The sequence below is a fragment of the Notothenia rossii genome (assembly GCF_949606895.1).
Source record: "Notothenia rossii genome assembly, chromosome: 5".
Taxonomy (NCBI): Eukaryota; Metazoa; Chordata; class Actinopteri; order Perciformes; family Nototheniidae; genus Notothenia; species Notothenia rossii.
In genome coordinates, this window is record NC_136903.1 from 75,755,266 (window position 1) to 75,776,575 (window position 21,310).

At 40.4% G+C, this 21,310-nt stretch overlaps 1 protein-coding gene across 1 annotated transcript in view; it reads left to right on the top strand.

The window, feature by feature from the left end:
- sema3fa (sema domain, immunoglobulin domain (Ig), short basic domain, secreted, (semaphorin) 3Fa) overlaps positions 1-21,310 on the top strand; it is a 50,381-nt gene that overhangs the window by 26,306 nt on the left and 2,765 nt on the right. Inside the window, 17 exon segments of the mRNA XM_079682184.1 lie at positions 2,356-2,516; positions 2,602-2,664; positions 4,887-5,006; positions 6,437-6,526; positions 7,496-7,589; positions 8,901-9,020; positions 10,497-10,636; positions 11,676-11,790; positions 16,523-16,592; positions 17,403-17,491; positions 17,494-17,546; positions 17,695-17,921; positions 18,382-18,469; positions 18,618-18,659; positions 20,505-20,662; positions 20,816-20,883; positions 21,121-21,254. Of these exon segments, the coding sequence (XP_079538310.1) occupies positions 2,356-2,516; positions 2,602-2,664; positions 4,887-5,006; positions 6,437-6,526; positions 7,496-7,589; positions 8,901-9,020; positions 10,497-10,636; positions 11,676-11,790; positions 16,523-16,592; positions 17,403-17,491; positions 17,494-17,546; positions 17,695-17,921; positions 18,382-18,469; positions 18,618-18,659; positions 20,505-20,662; positions 20,816-20,883; positions 21,121-21,254 (1,832 nt within the window).

Here is a 21,310-nt window from a genome sequence, read left to right on the forward strand (position 1 = left end):
TGTCGAACTTGTGACAGTCAGTCACCACCGGCAGGCTGTCATTCAGATGGCACAGAGTGTCTAGAGGTGATAAATATGGATGTCAGCTGGTGACGTTTGGTATCCCTGAAGCTCAGTATTGTTGGACTGCTGGGCCTGCCAGAGTCGCTGAGTGTGTGGCTGACAAGTAGACAAGGACGAAAAACGAGACAGAGAAAGAATGGACATCTAGTGTTTTAGGATGTCCTCTGTGTTCTTGTGTGTACTGTTTCTGCACAAGCATAGATTTCAGGACATTCAGTGGGGGCTGTGATTCATCATCATGTTGCTGTCACCGCCCGCACCATGTCCTACTTTAATGTGCTTCTGCATACGCTCTGGTCTAGGGCTGAGTGAAATGGTTAAAATCAATATCAAATAAAGTTATAATTCTTAACATTTCAGTTTCAGTTGATTTGGCTCTGTACATTGTTACTTGTTGTTATAACAAAGCAGTTCATTACTACAGCAGACACTTGCAATCTACTGCACATTGCATACCCTTTGACTTCTTAACAAACAAAAATGTGTGTTTCACCATTTGAGTACTTTTAATGTAAACTAGCAGAAGTAGGAAATGTTATATTCTCTTGACACGTAATGCAATAAAAGTGCATAACTGTCCAGGCCTACTAAAACTATCTGTCCATGCGAGTGGGAACCAGCATTACAGTATGTGTGTTAGGAGGCAAATTATGAGCATGACAAGGGTGACAGCCATGTCTATTCCTATTTATTACCTTATCCGCCCCACTGTGATGCTGCAGTGTGACAGCAGCATTTAATATTTCCTGAAGGAGCTCAGGGGCTCTCAGATGGAGGATTCATGTCAGCATTTCAAGATATCCTGTGCAGGTGGAGAACATCATGCTGCCTTTTACTACCAGTGAAGTAACAAGACATTTTGCCTCCTCTTGGTCAGGAAAAGCTATTTGAGTCTTTCTCAGCATCAGAGGGTCTCAAGGAGAACAGAAGGGGCGTTTGTCTGGTCCCATTGAAGTGGAACATGGACAGCCCCTCTATCTGGTCCTCTAGGTTTCAAAACAGAACAGCTTAAGTACGGGCTCAACTTTCTCAAGCATAGTTTTTGAAAGAGAGCAAGAGAAAGACAGAGACCTCCTATCAGATTCTCTAACAGCTCGGGAGGTAAGGGGAGGACCCGGAGGAAAAGCTGCTTTCCGTCCACCAGATCTCCACTTATCTCCCCACACACCCGAGTGTAACTTAAACTCACCCACACACACCCGCCATGTGCCCGAGCGGTATGTGAGCCATTTGAGAGAAGTTAGTTAATGTCAGAATAGTTTTTATGGGGATTTGGAGAAAAGGATGTGGCAATGTTATGCATGATGTGAGGCCAAGCCCAGGATGGGTTGGCATCTTCTCTGCTGCAGTTGAAATGCAGAATTCACAAGAGATCCGCCATCAGCTCCAACACAGCTCCACAGAATTAAACAATTGTAATGGAAAAAATCTGAATGCCATATCCTGAAAATGATGTACTATTGGAGTTATTTAAGTAGAGCTGCAAAGGCTGATCGATCTGCAGAAGACAAAAAAAAGAAATAATCCTAAACTATTGTGATCATGCAAAAATGACAAAAACCTTTCTTCTTAGCCTCTTAAATATGGAGATAAACTGATTTTAAAGACATTCAATTTGACTATTTTCATTATTGTATAGATTAAACGATGAATTGAGTAAAGTATTTCCAGGTAAAACGATAAAAGATAAATGTTCATTTTAGCACTAAATGGAATCCAAGATGTGCAGCATGGACGCCTCTTTAGCAAAGGCCACAATGGATGGTAATGTAGAGTTCTCTTGACACTTTAATGCTTCCATACATCAGTAGGTGATTTATGTTTTGTCTGATGCCATTCAGACTCTTGTGAGATTTACTGTAGGCCTTCTTGCCTTTGTCAAAATGTTATAACTAGATTTAGCATGTCCATAACCCCATAATGGCAAGATGTAATTGTAGAACTGGAGGGGAAAAAAGCACCAACAGCTTCTGTAAATTAGTTTAGAAGAGTCTGGGGGAAGATTTGGAAAACCATTAGCATACTATATCATGACATCATCATCATACAGTGTGTGTGTGTTTGTGGTTTAGATGTTTAAAGTAAATGGAGAGAAAATCACCTAAGTACAAAACGAATTATAATGTCTTTTCACTTTTTTATTTGTGCCAAAAGTAAGCAGCCTACACTCTTCTCTTGTGACCATGCCTGTGTTTTGTGTTTCCCAATTGTATTTTATGTTTTTCGACTCCAGTGTTATAGGCACAGCTTGAAAGGAAAACCATTTCTTTAAATACTCTGTCTCTTTTGCAGAATTAAAGTCTACCGGCACCGCTCACACCTTCTCCTTTTTGCTGAACTCTACCGACTATCGGATCCTTCGCATGGATGAGGACCACGACCGCATGTATGTGGGCAGCAAAGATTATATCCTCTCCCTGGATCTGCATGACATCAACAAGGAGCCGCTCATAGTAAGAAATGTCCCACACAAACATTAGTCCTGGCTGAGCTCCGTGCAGGTTTACATCTGACCAGCTTGTTGATCTCTCCCCTCAGATCCACTGGCCCGTTGTCCCCCAGAGGAAGACTGAATGTGTCCTGTCAGGGAAAGACACCAATGTAAGTATTCAAGTAGCATGATATCAAATGAGTGCTGATTTGGATGTATTGAAAAGATTCATAATATGTTTTACAAATTATATTTTGGTATTTAGAATATTAGTCTAAGATGTCCCATTGAGCTCCTGGAGAGTCGGCTCAATGTGTTTTTTTGTTTGTATATCTTTACGATTTTCTTTTTTACATATTTAATGAATAACAAAGCTATCAACAGATAAGGCTTTAATTAAAAGTCCCATGCTGGTGACCTTGACTTTTTGGTAGATCTTCCATCAAGCCTTATAAGCAATTCATCAAGACATGTAAGGGTGACAGACCCCCTAATGTGGCAGCTAATAAAAGCACAGCTGAAAACTAGCGTCCCTTTTGACCTGCTGCACATTTTAACATAATTTCATCTGGTGATATCCTTTTGGAGAATTCAAGAGTGACATTTTAGTGTGTCTTTTACGATTTGAATGAAGCAGTAGGGTCAGTGGGGGACATTTTAAAGCTTCTTTCAGTGTGCGACTTGCTGTGAAGCTCTTATTTACTGTCGCTGAATCCCTGATTGCTGATTGCATACAGCTGCCGCCAATTAAGCTCTAGCAGGAACTTGGAAAATGCGACATTCAGTTATCTCCGTCGGGAGCTGAAAACATATTCCAAACACCGGCTCACATATCTCATACATTTAGATATTTCTAATTAATTTCATCATCATCTTATTATCCTATTTGGACACTAATTATTGTTAGCCTGTGTTGTCCAGGCAGGCGGACAAAATGAATCAGCCCCTTGAAGCTACAAGCCTGTATGAAGTGTTAATACGATTCAGATGTTCAGCCCCGACAAGGAAGCTCATCATTGAAATTCATATAAAACCAGATCCTTCTCTTTTGATTTTGTTCACACATTCTGCCCCCCTGAAACACACACATACACATTGGTCTCACACATGTTATGGTTGCGCTGGCAGGAGCGGTGATCACCAACAAGGTGATGAGGCTCTGGCTAATAACCCTGCCCCCCCCTGCTGGTAAGGGGCGCAGGCTGCTGTTTATCCATCTGGAATGTTCATTTATGCGTGTTTGGTGACCCGCGCCTCTCACCGCCTCTGGCTACATTGTATTGGCCCTGTACGTGCATATATGAGCCTCTGTATGTGTGTCAGAGGTGGGTTTGATTTCATCACTAAAGTAAGAAATAAAATTGGCTACCGGGTGATGTCCTTGCCCACTCTTTAGAGAATGACAGATGATGACAATTCAAAAGCAATTCAGAGGGGATGTCCGCTCAGCCAGGAGGTCAAAGGCAATCATCCCCACTGTGCTCTCTGTGGGGGAGCACAACTCTGCGCTGAATAATACAGGCAGGCCCACATGATGCGTAACCACACACAAAAACACATCCTCTCAAACCTCTGACTTGTGCATCTGTCGTGTTGCTAAGATCTGCCAAAATGCCTCATCCCCCATCCTGCATACAATCTTTTTTCCTTTTTTTTTACGTTTGGTACATCCTTTCTTTTTCGCCAGCTGTCACTAGCAGCCAACGTGACGGACAAATCTGAGTAGATCTCATCGGCCTGTACATTTCTGTAGTTGGTAGTTTTGATTTGGGTGGATTGAGAGCGGGAAGGCAGACAGCTGGTCGGACAAAAAGAGATTAAAAAAAAGACCCATAGAGCTGTTTTCACCATTAGCACCTCTATGGATGCACACCAAAAAGAAAAAGTGTTGTTGGAAATAAACCACATCAGTGCAAACATTCACAAAAACAGGCATGCCTATTCTACAAAAAAAAAAAGAAACATAATTGGATTTTAGAATCTCTGTTACTAAATAAAACACAGTTTTCACTCAACAGTCTTGTTTGGTCTAACCAAAATGTTTTTCGGTTTTCAAGTCTGACAGAATACTAAATTGCTTCTACCCTCAATCCCCATGGCAAACACACTTTCCAGCTGAGATGCACTGCTTTCCTTAGTTTTTGTGGTGTTTGGAAACATTTTTCCTCTGACAGTGTCGTCGTCTGATGTGGAGCCTGGTCCAGGCACACACACAGAGCCAAACACAAGCCAGCCAACAGCGGAAATGATAGATGGGATGTATTTAAGCCAGCTAGAAGGCTTATTAACCATTGGTGGGACGTTATGTATTATGCAACCCTTTTTCTACCATCACATTTTACACACACATTTTTTTAAAACCCTAATTATTTAACCCTGTTTGTTGTCACAGGGTGAATGTGGAAACTTCATCCGTCTGATCGAGCCATGGAACCGGACCCACCTGTATGTGTGTGGAACAGGCGCGTACAACCCCATCTGCACCTACGTGGACCGAGGACGCAGGTCACAGGTAACCAAAGACAAAGCCAGGCAACCGTGGAGACATTTTGACCTTGACTCTCTGCTTCTGTTAAGACCCTATCTATCAATCAATCTCTGGTCAGAGAACCTCCTCCTGCTCTCGCTCCTCAGTTTCACGGGGCTCTGCTTCTCTTCCATCATTTTCTGCCCTCGTACTTTTCATCGATTTGTGCTGTTTCACGGTCTGGAAGACTCAAAGAAAGAAGCTCATGGTCTGTCCTATCTAGATCTCTATTATTATTGCAAAATTGCTGTAGGTAAGGTACCTAACTGCTACCACTTAAAGGTCGTTGAGACACCAATCTTCTCTTACCGCTGGGAATAACAGGTTGACACTATATCTATAGCAAATACCCTCCCTCACAGTCCCCCTGCTCCTCCTTACCTGTTTTTACAAAGCAGAGCCTGTGGCCTGTCTTTCTATCTGGCTGAGAGCCTCTGAAAGGCCATCATTACTGATGGAGCGTCTCATCCATCATCAGCCTTGTAGCCCACCCCTCCCTCCGCCCCTCCCTCGCTCCAGCGCGATGGGCCACAGAGCTGCAGCAGCTGCGATCCACACACTTACATTCACCTCTCTGCCTGTTTAGTCTCACTGTTCAAATGAAGGGTTCACATGTCAATGTAAAGGTCAGTCCAGCCTCTTGTCATTCAGCTTCTCCCCTAAGGCCCAAAAGCTATGTTACTTCACACTATAAAGATTTTTCTGCGGCAAGGGTAGGTGTAAACAGATACCAATTGTTCCGAATTCTTCGGAGGGCTTCACACATGGCCAGTCTTCAGTTAGCTCTCACTTTTTCCTTTAACGGCGTCACTCTTCCTGCTTTGTGGATGCTGTTTCAGAGCTCCTTTGCAGAGTTTGCTTCAACCTGTCGAGGTCAACATGAAAACTGTACTTATGTTGTGAAAAATCCAAACTATCCTATCAGGGTTTAATTGAATGATCAAGTCAAACATTGCACAATAGCAATCTCCTTAATGACATATTTTTCTGAATTTATTTTACATTTCTCAGTCCCTCACTGTACAGCTAGATGAAATGTGGTTGTTTTTTTTCAATTGTTGCTTGTCTTATTGTGTTGCATTTCCTTTTCAGTCTTCATTCTTGGCACTGCATGGTTTATGCATGGAGTTTGCAGCTGTGTTTGCTCGACACTGACTCTAATCCAACATGGTTACTAAATAATGAATGTCACCCACCAAGTCTACTTTGAGCTCCAGATTTACATTTTGCTTCCCATTATTTTTGGTAGAATTGTTCGTCTTTCGTTGAGTCTACATGTTTTGAAGATTTTTCATTTTTTTGCACTTTCCTATTTTCCTCTTTTGTTTATGTCGCCAAAGTAAAATTATCTTAATCCTGCGCTGTCAAACGTGGTAATAATTGAGATGGCCCACTGTGCCATGTCTTTGTTTTAGGGATCCCACTTCCTACAGGCAGCCAACTCTGGAGGGAGAACAAATCGGGCAGCAGACCACAGCGATACATCAGAGCCTTTGGAGGCGAAGGTGGGCTGGGGGGAGTTTTGTAGCTACTCTTAAGTTTGGTGCCCACCTAGAGTACTTTTTCAGTCTCAGTTAGAGCTATATGGATAGCAATGGTATCCAAAAAGAGACACTTTTTACAGATCTTGGAGGAACACAAACAGCTTGATGAAACAAATGCTTTTCTAAATATGCTATTCTAAAGCCAGCAGAGCCTTTAAGGGCAACATGACTTGTTTATGCATGAGTATTTTAGGAAAACAAGGATTGAAGCATAGTTGTAGGCTACAGTGCAGTAGGTAATTGAGTCAAGAGGTCGACTGAATCAGTTATTATCACCATGAAGGTTCATTTATTGGTTTTCCAAAGGTTTTTTATCCACACAAACAATTTAAGATTTCTGCTGTTGCTGAAGAACACATTTTGTAAAGGGTAAAACACAACTTTGAAATTGTGTTTCTTTCCCTTTCAAATGTATACCTGTCAGACATCCTCAGCAAGCTTTGAACCCCCCCGACAAAAACCAGTGTTGACACAGATGTTCAAGATGTCCTCTTGCACTGTGGAATAATGAATTCTTGTCTGAGCCACTAACATCAGAAGCATGGTGGATGAGTTTTGGATTGCTCTCAGCATTTTCCTCCACCTCTCCATCTCACAGATAACTGGCTTTGTATGCTTTTTGTTCCCCTCAGCAGATCCAATAGTGCTGTGAGAGAGTCTGTTTTTCAGTGCCTGTAGGGTCACAGCCCTCACCTCGTCATTGTTGATGTGTCTCTTAACTGATCACATTAATATTTTGATGCCATTTAAAACTTCCTCTGACATCTAAGTACTAGTCTTCAAAGTGCCTTGTTCATGCTGCATTCAAAGAACAACCTTCCCACACAACCAAAAAATGATTCTTTGAACAAGATAAATCTGTTAGCAATTGAGTAAAGATAACATGTAAATTATTAATTGTGTTTTTTCTACTTTTTTACCTTTTTATAGGAATACATTTTCCGACTTGAACCTGGTAAAGTGGATTCTGGAAAAGGAAAATGTCCTTATGACCCCAAACTGAACAGCGTCTCTGCTTTGATCAGTAAGTCCCTGCTTGTTTATTTTCCCCTTCCCCCGCGAATACATGCAGCTTTAAATAGCTGCGGAAAACAAAGAAGTTCTGCAATATGACTTTGGTTTATGTCTTGATTTATATGTTATTTTGTGAGTATTACCTCAGTTGGTTGGTACGGTAGCTTCCCCTTTGGTATTAAGCCTTTATGATTTTGAGTGAAGATTTGAAATTATCTTATTGTGCATTATAAAAAGTAAATTGAGTTGTATATGAAATGAAAATTAATGATGTTATAAAAAGACTTTGATGGACCAATACTCCAAAACTCACACCGACTTAACAAAATATTAAACAGAGGAAATAGCAAATCCTTACAATTAGGACGTGGCAACTCAATAATTTGAGGCATTTTGGGCTAATCATTTCAGCTTTGATACAGCTATATTTTCATCAATATATTCATTCATTGATTTGAGTGTGCATAAGACGTGTCAATTAAAATGAAGAAATAACATACAATCATTAAAACCATTGACTCAAGACTTCATCATTTTCAAAGGAATGTCTCCCAGGTGGGTGGTCATTTGTCGCTAGCAGCTAACAGGTGGTCAGAAATGCCTGTTGATCAGTGACCTACTGCCCTGCACATCTGCAAGTGTGTATGTGTGTGTTTGAGAGGGAGAGAGAAAGACCCTCTCTTTTACTTCACTTTGTCAGCTCATTTCTACCTGACCTCAGAAAAACTGCAACACCAGTCAAATTAGCTACAGGATGTCTTACACCGCTGGCAGGGCCGAGAAATATCTCACTGAGGAGAACGAGGGAAGCTGTATTTCCCGTGGTTCAGGCGTTAGGCTGACTACTTTTCTTACCCACTACACCACTAGAGACTCTTTCCCCTTTTCTCATGCACAGAAAAAAACCTTGTTCCGACGCATCAGATGTCAGACATGTTGAAATGTGTGAATCCAGCTGTCCATTGGAATTACACTGATTGGACTAATGAGTCTGATATAAGTATGATTGCCATATAATTGTGAGGTCAACATTTTTAACCCAGACGTGACATTTCTCACACTTCTGGACAGGGTTTGATTAAATTCATTTTAGACCCATTATGTATTTTGGCACTGCTGTGTTTTTTAAAGAAGAAATATGCAAAGTAAAAACATCTCATTGTGAGAAGCCACAGTTGCTACAGTATACATACATCATTTGGATTTTGGTGAAACCTGAAAGGATGTCATTTTTAATTGTAATCAGACTTGGTGATAATGTGTTCTATACTTTCACCTGTCATGACTTCAGCTCCTTTTCTTGCTCCTATGTGATTGACAGATGGAGAGCTGTATGCAGGTGTCTACATTGATTTCATGGGAACAGACTCTTCTATCTTCCGTACGATGGGGAAGCAGACAATCATGAGGACGGATCAGTACAACTCCAGATGGTTAAACGGTAATGTCTCAAATCACGGCTTGTTGTACAGCCAGCATAATTTATTTCTGTCATCTTTTTCCAGACTGTTTATAATTGATTCCTCAGCTCCTGAAAAAATGTAGCTGTAATGTTTCAGGCGGCCTCCCATATGTACCGCCGTGTATGTTGTCTGTTCCTAGAGCTATGTTGTCTAGGAATAAGATTGTTGATCTTTCCTACTTGCGCCACATGACCACATGATCATCTGACTCAGAGCATAAAATGCACTATGCTAATCGTTGACCGCAGGCTCAGTAGTCGGGGGGGAATTACCGAATGTCAATAATGAGTCAGAGTGGCCTCGGCTCTCTAATGAACCGTGATTGTCACAGCTCTATAAATGCTGGTCGGGAGTTTCGTTGATGTTTCCAAATCAATCACGGCCTCCCCCTGGTTTCGTTGGCTCCCAGATTTTCCTCTGACCCTGTTGCCCTGACAACAGTCCCCTGGTAGTGGCACACTGAATCGGGACACCTGAGTCCCGCTAATCAGCCATGTGGAATCCCTCGGATATTTCCCCTCCCCGATTCCATGGTTCCTGGTTATCCCCCTCCTCCTGGTTTTGGTTTGTCCTCATTTGGGCCCCTGGTCAGTCACAATGGGGAGGGGCACCCATCAGTGACCCAGTAAGTCAGCCAGTGGGAACGCACTGTGATGCCATATTAAGCATTGTCACTAGGAAGAAATAAAGGGGGATGGGTTGAGGACAGTCAAAGTACTATTCTGGGCTCCGGGCTACTATTATTTAGGTTACAGCAGTATTCATTCTCAATAGACTCTGCCTCATCCGATTTCTCTGTGAGCACAGGACTTGATGACATGTTCACTGTCATCAAGTTTGTGAGGGTTTTGTTCCCCGAGCAATAAACATTTTCTCCGAAACAGTACTTAAGACCTCTATTGTGCCCATGTTAATATTAGTATAACTATCGTAGGTAACGTATCAAGGTATCAAGGTTTACTACTTTCAGGGACAATAAAGGTTCATGTTTCTTAATTTCTGTCTTTAATCAATTGTTATTGAAACTGAGACCTAATTCTGTACATGAAAACATAATGCAGCAGGTATCTTTCAAATGTTAAATCCCTTTTTATTTTGATGTTACTGCAGCTCAAAAAATAAATTATGTCCAAGGGAAACCAAGAAGGAATATCCAAGTTATAAACATACAACTTTGGCTTTGGAGGAGATACATTTGATATGTAAGACTCAGAAAATGATGAAGCTTCAGGTTAGCTTTTCTGCATTAAACAAGGTATGTTTTCCACTATAGTTTACAACAGGCAGTACGGGCAGAGGGAATGATAGGAGCTGTGAGAAAAAAGGTTTAGTGCATATCCAGTTGATATGCAACGTCGATGTACTTCTTATATTGTATTCATGGCAAAGCCTCAGCTGGGGATCCTCAAATTATAGCTGGTCTGTTTTTTTCATCTTGTCTTTCTTTTCTACAGATCCCACATTCATTCACGCACACCTCATCCCAGACAGCGCTGAGAAGAATGATGACAAGCTCTACTTCTTCTTCAGAGAGAAAGCCTCTGAGATGGGCCAGAGTCCCATGACCCAGTCCAGGATAGGGCGTATCTGTCTGGTGAGTTATCACAGCAGTCAGCAAAACTTGTGTTGATCAGCTCAACTGAAAGGTTTATATTTCTCCGGAGTGGTTAGGTATAGTCTGTTGCCTACCTCAGTCTCTCGACTTAGAGGCCTATAAAGAAGGTTCCCCATGAGCAGCAGTAATTGCAGATCCAAAAGAAAAAAGCACCAATTACAGAAAAACACAATCTTTGTTTGCTTATACTGCTAAGTTTGGAAAGTGTGGTTATTTTTATTCCTCTGCACGAAATGTTTGAGCGGCAGAGTTGACTTTTGTCCACATCTGTATACATGCAAATGCTTCAATACAAAGCCAGAGCCGTGTGTCTTCAGTGATGAAGTGCTGTGACCCAAATAGTTGATTTTTCCTGGAGATGGACAAATAATTCCAAAAGGGAATTGGTACTAATTTACCTGATTATGGCACTATATGACAAATCAAGGCAATTCAATTCATCCTCTGAGGACCACAGTGCATCACACTTGTTAAGGAATATCAATAAAAAACAAAAATGACATCGTCATTAAAGTCAAAAGGGGTGTTTTTTCTTATTTAATTAATTCCTACTTTGGCCACTCTGTTTACAAAGTTTCATGGCAATGGTTGGTAAAATATTTAAGATCGAACAAAGTTGACTGACTGGTAGACCTTTCCTAAAAGTAAATGTTTTTTACCACAAGAAACTTTGGAAAGCAGGATTCTTTCCCAATTGATGTTACAGTAGATTTAAAAAAATACATTGAATGCTTGTCTTCCAGCTCTACAAATCATCTCGTCTCTGTAAATTGTGTTGAGTTTCATTTCACAAATCATTCCCCAGGCTTTGAATCTCTACCTCAGCAGTAGAAGTTGGCTGACCTGCTGTACAGATGGGCCAAGCTGAAACTCAGAGCTGATCTTTTATTCACACAGGTCCAATAACAACAGACCCAGGGCAGTTAGTTTGGACGGCTGTTTCAAACAGCTGTTAGTCAGACGTTGGTCAGACTCTTTCCATAGAGGTGTCTGGATGACTTCTGTCTTTTCCCCGCAGAATGATGACGGTGGACACTGCTGTCTGGTCAACAAGTGGAGCACGTTCCTGAAAGCCCGCCTCATCTGCTCTGTGCCTGGAGCTGACGGCATCGAGACCCACTTTGATGAATTAAGTGAGTTTAAATCACTATTTCCTTGATTTAGATTCTCCCTCTATCGCTATCACAGTACTTGCTCTTTTTATCTGTAGACAGTTTTAAACCCTGTCCCCTCATTAGGTGTGTCCTGTGTCCACCACCTGTTGGTCACAGCATCAATGTTTGTGATCTAATAGTTAACTACAAATCCAAAATATCCAAAATACTTTTTCACATATCATATTCCACACATCAGGGAACATTGAATGCATCTGCCTAGAGTATGTGGTAATGAATACGTGGCAGATGGAAAGTGAGAATTCTTACGTGACCGTGTAACTACAAGTCAAAACAAGGGTCTCCAGATGGACAAGTGGTTGAGAGATTCAGTATCCACAACTTTCTCATTTGTAGAGGTTTCCTACATTTTGCCCTCCATTTGTTTTGCATACTTTCACAATGATGTTACAGTTTTAAGGCATTCGGAATTAGCGTCTCCTCAGATTTTGCTGCAGTGTGTGAGACACCAGCTCACTGTACTGGAAGACTCACACCCAGCAAACCAGCGTTTACAGCACCATGTGTCTGCTTATATACAGAAGTGCTGGGAAAAATCCACGGGAAGCTGCAGCTTTAGATTAAAGTATCACTGACTCCTACATGTTAAGCTTGACATGCCTATTCCTTTGAACATCAACATAGCTCATGTAGGTAACATCCTCAAAGGTAACACCTTTACCGTTAGACAGTGATCGTTCTGCTTTTGAGCACCTCTAACATGGTTTGCAGAGAATGTGTACTTAAAGAAATAAAAAAAACAAGAGATTGAAATGCAAGTATACACACGCATGCAGAGTAATCAAAGTAATGAGCAGCTGGGATCAGGCCGACTCCCCGTGGATCATCCCGGCCTGTCGGTCATTCACATGACTGACAGGATTAACGAGGGATTTGTAGTATCCTTCAAATCATAATGAATGCTGGTATGAGAAGCAACATCTTTCACTACTCTCAACTAGTTTTTGCCATTGGAAAATGTGCTCTTGCTGGGAATAAAACACATACAATTCAATGATGAATTCAACTGCAAGCTCATATTTACAATTGAACTTTACCTAAGTCCAGCAAACAAAATGGATTCAACTCAAATGGATAATGCTAAATCAAGTTTCAAATGAAACATGTTTGTACAAAATCTAATGTTGAATGCATGTTGTGGAATTGTGCGGCACTTTAGCCAGCTAAAATAATACATAGGTACTAATTTAGTCAGCCGCCTTAATTTAACAGATGACATGACTATATTATTTTAAAAGATATACAGAGGTTACCCCTACTCAGAAAGCGTAATGATTTTTTTCTAGCCTTTTAACATGGTGATGTGATACCGACACTTTATTGTCAAATGTAAAAGGAAACTGTCAAGAGTGGTTAACACAGCCAGTAAAATGATAGGTAAACAACAGGTTCAACTAAGTAAGGCATGTACCAAAAAGAAAGCTTTAGAAAAAATGTAAACATGTCCTCCCATCTATTCTACTCACTATTCGGATCCCACAGGAAAGAGCTTTAGGCTTTGGTCCAAGTGTAGTTAAATTATTTAATACATTGTCAATTGCAGATCAATTATTCTCTTCTCCTTAATCCTAGTCCTTTTCAAAAGCTGCTTGTTTTTATAGATAGTATATAATAGTCCAGTTGATTATTATAAGATTATGATTGAAACTCACGCTGTTCAACAGTTTTCCACATGCTTCTTAATCAACGTTTATAGACTTTAATATTGTGAATTATCCTAAGATTAGATAATAATTTGCAGTGTTTGACCTACAAGGTGTTAGAAGTTGCACTTGAACACGCCATGTGGTCAGCAGCATTATCTCTGTCATCATTTATTTTATTCAGAATTTGCCCTCATATTGTGACAGCATTGAATAATTCAGCCAGTAAGTGTGCATCATGCACAGCTGTGAGCTAAATGTAAAGTAGCATCTCTTATTCCTGCTGTGATGAAGCTTTGCTAGTTGCAAATGTATGTTATGCATTAAGAGCACTCTGCCAGTGACAGAAGAGCGCTCTTCTGTCAGCTGTACTTTGAGTCGTCTCTCTACAGGACAGCAGGTCAGTTGTAGTCTCAGTTTATACGAGAACTCGTGGTGAGGTCATTGTGAGTGCTGAGGTGCAGTAAAACATCCCAAAAGCCTGTGGTCAGTCCGTCTTCCCACAACCACAGACCGTCTGGTAGGAATGTATTCTGTCTCCAGTCCTGCGGGTTCTGATGGAGTCCAGCAGAGGCATCAGAGTGGTTGTACTGAGACTCGAGGGACAGAGTAGAGTAGATTTAGACGGTGAGGCATGGGCTAACGGAAGAGAAAGCATTCAGCAGGGCACCGAGGGAGAAGAGGAATATAAAGACTGAGGGGAAGACTCACAGACACAGGGGAGATGAAAACGTCTGCCAGACTAAAATGAAAATGAATGTGTGGGCGATAAAGTTTTATTGCCTTTTCTGAGATGTAATTATGGAGGGAAACATTGTTTTTTCCTTGAGTTATTTTTTATGCTACTGTAGTCCCCAAATCCCCAAACCTCTTTACTGTATATAATATTTCAGTTTATTTTTCCATTTTCGCTGTACTTATTCTAAGTGGACATTTCAACATCATTTTCAACAGCATAAATAACATACTCTCTCAGGTCATCTGACAGTCCCTTTTCCATCCTGTGACTATTCACTGAGTGCATCACTCACACTCTTGTTTCTACTTTAATAAAAAACATATTTATCCCCTCTCGTTGTGTTTGTTTCTATGTTCAGAGCAAACAGAGAGGTTTTTCTTCTAATGTGACACAGAGAGTGCCTCAAAGACTTTCTGATTTGACGCATCAGAAACAAAAGTTGCAGTGACGCAACTTGTTCTACTTCTCCGTTGATTTATGTATCTTCTCTTTCACTGCGCTCGTTCTGCAGCCAGTAGGTCTGTCAGGCTGGCGTCAGATGGGTTATGAATTTCAACTTTGTCTGCCAAAAGTTAATTTTTGCTTTAGTGTGCAGCCATTACCTGCCATGTTAAGACCTTGGCATGTAAGGACGTTTCTTTCTGAAACAATTTCAAACTTGTGATTAAAGGAGCGTTTTTTTGATTATGTCAGCTTAGCAGTCAGAAATCATGTTTCAAACAAGCTGTGTCAGTTTAAGCTCGCTCCTGTTTATTTTTTGCAGATGACGCCAAGGGCCTAAAGATCAAATCACGTGTTGTTACTTGTGACCCTCATTTTCACATATGTAGTTGTGGCTATATGTTTTGTTCTGTTTCATGCTGATGATTTCAAAGGAAATTGCTTTCCATAACTAATCTACAATAGAAGTCTCTCTGATATAATTTAATATAATTTACTCAAATTCAAGAAAGAAATACGGAACATGAGCATGGAACTGAAAAAAATGCAAATAGGAAAAGTTAGTTGCTGAAATAATCACTATATAAACTGTATTGCTATATTTTGGCTGCAGAAAGGATGATGTTGATCAAAAACGCATATTTAATCATATCCTGGGGAAAAGTCAGTTTTTTCAAATATGATGATGAAGTCCTAATTTAGGGAATATTTAGGAGAACAATTTGAGTTGAAAGCTCTCCATTTTGAATGTGGTTGGATGGAATAATGACTTGCTTCTCAGGGATAACAATAAAAGATCTCAAGTTATAGAAAGAGCAGATAGGATTTCATGTGTCTTTATTATAATTGGTGTTTTTCTAAAGACGTTTGACTTTAGGTCATTGTTGTACTTGTCTTTTTTCAAGGCCTTTTTAAACTCTTTCCATTGGTTTTCCATTAATGCTCAGTATTGAGGCGACAGCGGGCGAAATGTTATTCTACCCAGACTGTCTCATTTATTCAAGTTTTCTTCCTTATTGTTATTCCTTGCACTTTTCCCTCATTAAGCCATCAAGGATATGCAGGGTTCACAACTGCCTCACCCCCACAGTCATTGGATGCATATGGCTCCTATTAAAGTCATGTTTCACCAGAGATCTCTATTTCACTTATATTCCCTGCTGAGATTTTGGAACCAAGGTTTCAGAATTGACAGGGTTTGGATTCGGGATCTCATTGAGGCTCTGGTAACCGCAATTCATGAGGAAGTCTCCTTTAACTCCCCCTCGTAGGAAGCAAAAAGTCTCCAAATGCAACAATTACAATTATTTTTGGTTTGAACCAGGTGGAATCTGTGAACTAATACGTCTATGGGCTGATTTGATACAAGACACAGACACTAATATTTACTTAATACATTTTTTTTCTTTGTCTGACTATTCATCATGACAGTTATTGTGCTTCTGTGGAAAAGTTGCCGTCTATTCATGAGTCCCAGAAAGTAACCTATAGTATTTAATCCATTACCTCAATACAATTTTGAGATATTTGTTCATATTTCTTTTTTGTTTGTTTACTTTAAGTATATTAAACCTATAAAACTAGGGTTTTTTCAAATGTGCATCTTTTACTTTAAGGGGGCATTCAATGCTTATTTAGAGGTCATGTTTTGGGTTTCTACTAGATCATTTATACATACTTTTAACATTAAAAAAAACCACACACTGTCGGTCTGAATATACCTGCGTTCATCCTCTATCTATCCGTTTTAGCACCATCTCTATAATCCTCCCTGTCTTATTCAGCAGTTTCAGGGTTTGGTAAGCTCCTCTGCTTTTATGGTTTATGACTGTGACTAATTGCTATAATTGTTGTCATTATCTTTTAGGGGATGTGTATATACAGCCAACACAAGACAACAAGAATCCTGTCATCTATGGAGTCTTCTCAGTGTCAGGGTGAGTCACTGACAGCCTTCTCAAACTCTCTAACTTTCATGCAGTCTGGAGGAAAGGTGTATTTTTGTACCTTCTGCAGGTTTTGTTCCTTTTTAGACGGACTGAAGATGTCAGCTCTGTCTCTCTGATATTGAGATGCTGTGTTGCATATGACCTGTCAGATTCAGCTACAAAGGCAAAACAGGCTGAGAATCTGGAGCCCAGAGGGAGTCTCACTCCTCTGAGAGGCTGAGCCTAGTTCTTCATAGGTCAGGTTTGATAGCACGTTGTCATTCAACAGCCAGCATTAAAATTCAAGGGAGCCAACTAGACATGTAAATTGATATTCTGACTGTGCTCAAGCAGGGAGAGGTGCGCACCGAGTCATAATAAACATGTCTTGATTAATGTATTTGAGAAACAAATACCGTTATTGTTTCCATCTTTCCCTCAGGCATCAGGCACGTTCAAACCCAGCTGATAAAAACACACGCGGAGCTAATGATAGAGGCCCATGACAGGAGATACAAACATAGTACACCCACCACACAGCAGCAAGAGCCAGAGCTCTGGCGATTCTCAGCAGTACGTGGGTGTTTGTATGTCAGTGTGTCAGACAGCTTGACTCTAGTTGAGTCGGTTTGAGAGAGTGTTTGTGCGTAAGGATGTTTCATTGCGTTCCCGTTAGAGGCCGGATGATTACGTGGGAAGGAAGTAGATTCTACCAGCCGCAGAGATCACCCGTAGTAATTATCTCAGGGAGAGAGTTTATCTGTATCCTCTAGCTGCTGTGTCTGTGTGTTCAACCTTTTTTCTTCTGCCCTCCTACAGAGCTGTGTTTAAAGGCTCGGCGGTGTGCGTCTACTCCATGGCTGACATCCGGATGGTCTTCAACGGGCCTTTTGCCCACAAGGAGGGCCCAACTACCAGTGGGTGGCATACACTGGGAAGATCCCGTATCCACGACCTGGCACTGTGAGTTATAAACAATAAACAACACACGCCTCCTCCTATCACAAACAAAGTCGTCTGTCATCCTTTTTAAAAGAACATGTTTTTACTGCAGAAAGAATTTGGTAAATTGCAGGTTTCACATTTGGATCTCTTTTTTTGTTGTCAACAGTGTCCTGGAGGCACTTTCACCCCCAACATGAAATCCACAAAGGATTACCCAGATGAGGTTATCAACTTCATGAGAAACCACCCCACCATGAACAATGCCATATACCCAGTGCACAAGCGCCCCCTGGTGGTCAGAACCAATGTGGACTATGAGTTCACCACAATTGCAGTGGACCAGGTGGCGGCTGCTGACGGGAACTACGAGGTGCTCTTCCTGGGGACAGGTCAGTGCTCAGAGCCCTTTCATTACATTATGGATGGTTGTCCGTTTAATTCTAGGTCTCTCCACATGTAAGAACATGGCAGCACCCATAATACTAATAATCAATGGTAATTAAAAGTTTGAAATTATGATTATAATACTTTATTTAATGGTTAATAAATAGATTGATAAATCATTTAAACTGTCCCTTTAATATTGGTCTTTTGTTCTATTATTAATTTAATGGTTATTTATGTTTCACAAAAGATTTCTTAAAAGCTTCAAATAAAAAGAGGTAAATATTAACGAAAAACTATCAAATAAATTAGAAAAATAGCATTATAAACGGTTTGTAAATATGTGTAATATCTGTAAATAATTCATTATAATTACCTTTTAATTTTCCATTCATTATTGATGGTTATTATTGAGTATTACCTGTCCACAGGTCTTAAGTTTAACTTGCTTTTCTTTTGTGTTTAACAGATCGGGGACAGTCCAGAAAGTGATTGTCCTGCCCAGAGACGACTTGCAGACAGAGGAGCTGGTCTTAGAGGAAGTGGAAGTCTTTAAGGTCAGTTTCCAAACATCAGTCTATGAACTCTTTCTCTCTCTGTCTGTACATTGTTTATGTACATTGTGTTGGTTTTCCGAGGCTAAAGTATCTCACTGAATATTCCTTGTCTGCTCGTTTAAAGCTGTTGATAACTGTGTCCCTGCAGGTTCCCACGCCAATCACCACCATGAAGATTTCATCAAAAAGGGTACGTTGCTTTAGAGTTAATTAGACCAAATAGTGGGGAGGTACCATATCGATTTTTTTCCGCTGTTACATAATTGATAAAAACCCGCTTCTGATGGTCAATACCAATCAGATACCTTGTAATTTATGCACATGGCATATGCTTAGATGTAATGAGCTAAAATAAATGATTTAATAAGCCAAAGGTCTGACATTACCAAATTAAGTTGACTATTGTTACAGAAACAACATTCATAGGAAGGTACCTGTAAGGACTATATAATCAGTGATTATTTTAACAAAGAGGAATAAAATGGTAAATGCACAGTTTGCCATTGCAGTAATTTGTTGCGTATAATAACATACAGTGAGAGTTTACAATCAGTGCAAAATTGTAGAATTTATCTAAGGGAAGGAATTTTCTCAGTAAAACAACAGCTTATACATTTTGAGCACAAGTAACTAAAGACTGTCTCGAAACTTTTTTAATTTCTTTGTTTAAAGGAGACCTATCATGCAAAATGCACCTTTTGTACGTCTTTTATACATTAATATGTGTCCCCGGTGTGTCACCAAGTGTCAGAAAATACAACCCTCTCTCTTTCCTCCATAGCGAAAGAGCCGGCTCTTTTAATTGAATAGCGCGACGGGAGCCGGCTCACGCCCGCGAACGGGACGGTTTTTGTTGTTTTTTGTTAAGTAATACAAGACAGAACGATATGATGATCTCCGCGTTACAGCTGCTCCGTGCTTGCATGCAGTGACATGTAATATCCAAGGATTAGCGACTGTTGGATGCTGCTGTTTTGAGCATTGCAATATATTTATGTTCACTATGTTATTTATTTATGATTATCTTTAGGCTCAGCAAAGATTTGATGTCAGCTATTGCTGTCTTTTTTTCTATAGTTAATAGTTACTGAAATAGAGCCCTGCTGTTTTGTCAGGGCCTTTTCTTTAAATATAATTTAAAATGTCGATACAGTAGCCCCCTTTTTTTAAATGTCTATGCTTAAGTTTTTATAGGTGTTGCTATCTGCTTTGTGTAGCGTGGTTCTACAAGCAAGTCAGTGCATTCATTGGGTGGTATCAGAGAGTTACAAGGGTCTGTAAATGCAACGAAAACATTTGACCACAGCAAATCATTGTAATTTTTACTTTTATAATGCTTCAGTATAAAGGATGTTTTGATTAATTTAAGTGATATATGTGTACACATATAAATCCTTAGTCAAAACAGGGCTACATTTGATTGAATTATAAAAGGTATAATATGTGGTAAACTGAAGAGCCGTTTGGGAGCCGAAAGAGCCGGCTCTTCTTGGTCAGCCGAGCCAAATGATCCGGCTCACCAAGAAGAGCCGGAATTCCCATCACTATCTGATACAGACTGATAGAGATTTGAAAATAGTCCCGAAGTCAGTGACGAGGAGCTCCGCCTATATGGCCAACTCTCCACCAATCAGGGGAATGACAGGTTGGCATGGTAACAGCATGGTAACATGACGCTCCTAACTCGGCCCCCTCCTTTGCAGGGGGGCGTGGTCAGCTGCAGCGCATGCAAAGACAGGATGGAGGAGAGCAAAATAGAGCGAAATGAGGCATGGCTAAAATGCATGATCTGTTTGGTATTTTGAAAAAGAAAACATATAAATATACCTTATATAGGTATGGCCCTACAATATATTATTCAAATATAGCATGATAGGTCCACTTTAAATTACTAAATTATATCATAACTTCTTTTTAGTCTCTGTAGAAAATCATAAAGAAATTGCAGGCCAATGTATTCAAGTGGTATGTAATGTTTATATGATTATTTTATTTTCTGATCTTTATCTCTGTTCTTTCTTTTTTTAATTAATAGCAACAACTGTACGTGGGGTCGGTCTTGGGGGTGTCTCACCTGGCTCTCCATCGCTGTGACGTGTACGGAGAGGTCTGCGCTGACTGCTGTCTGGCCAGAGACCCTTACTGCGCCTGGGACGGGAAGTCCTGCTCCAGATACTCATCCTCCCAGAAGAGGTTAGGTTTAAAATAGTGTACACATGCATGCGATAAATACAGTACTCATTTGTGTGTGTGTGCACTACCGTTGCTCTCCTGCTTTGGCACTTAAGATTTTCAAAATGTTAACGTTTTGCTTTTTGTTTTTGAATGTTGATCTGACCCCTCTAGACGGAGCCGTAGGCAGGATGTAAAGTATGGCAATCCGATTCGCCAATGCAGAGGATATAACTCCAACAGTGAGTATCAGAGCAACTTTGTGTTAAGCCTATACAGTACACACACAAATTAGGAACCTAACTTGCAACAAAAAGGGAAATAGGAATGTGATTTCAATTATTATAGTGCCTGCAGGTTGCCTATTCTCATTTATATATCACTTACCTCATTGATTCTGCTTAATCTATCAATCTGTATAATCCATACATATTTTTAGGAATAAGTCGTAAGATATATTCTACATATTGTTTTTTTAGCCAATAAGAATACCCTGGAGTCTATGCAGTATGGGGTGGAGGGCAGCACGACGTTCCTGGAGTGCCAGGCCCGGTCTCCTCATGTCTCTCTCAAGTGGCATCTGCAGAAGGAAAACAGCGACAGGAGGAAAGAGGTGAGCAAAGCTCTCACTGTGAGGCAGTCAGGGGTGGAAAGTCATTAAGTACATTT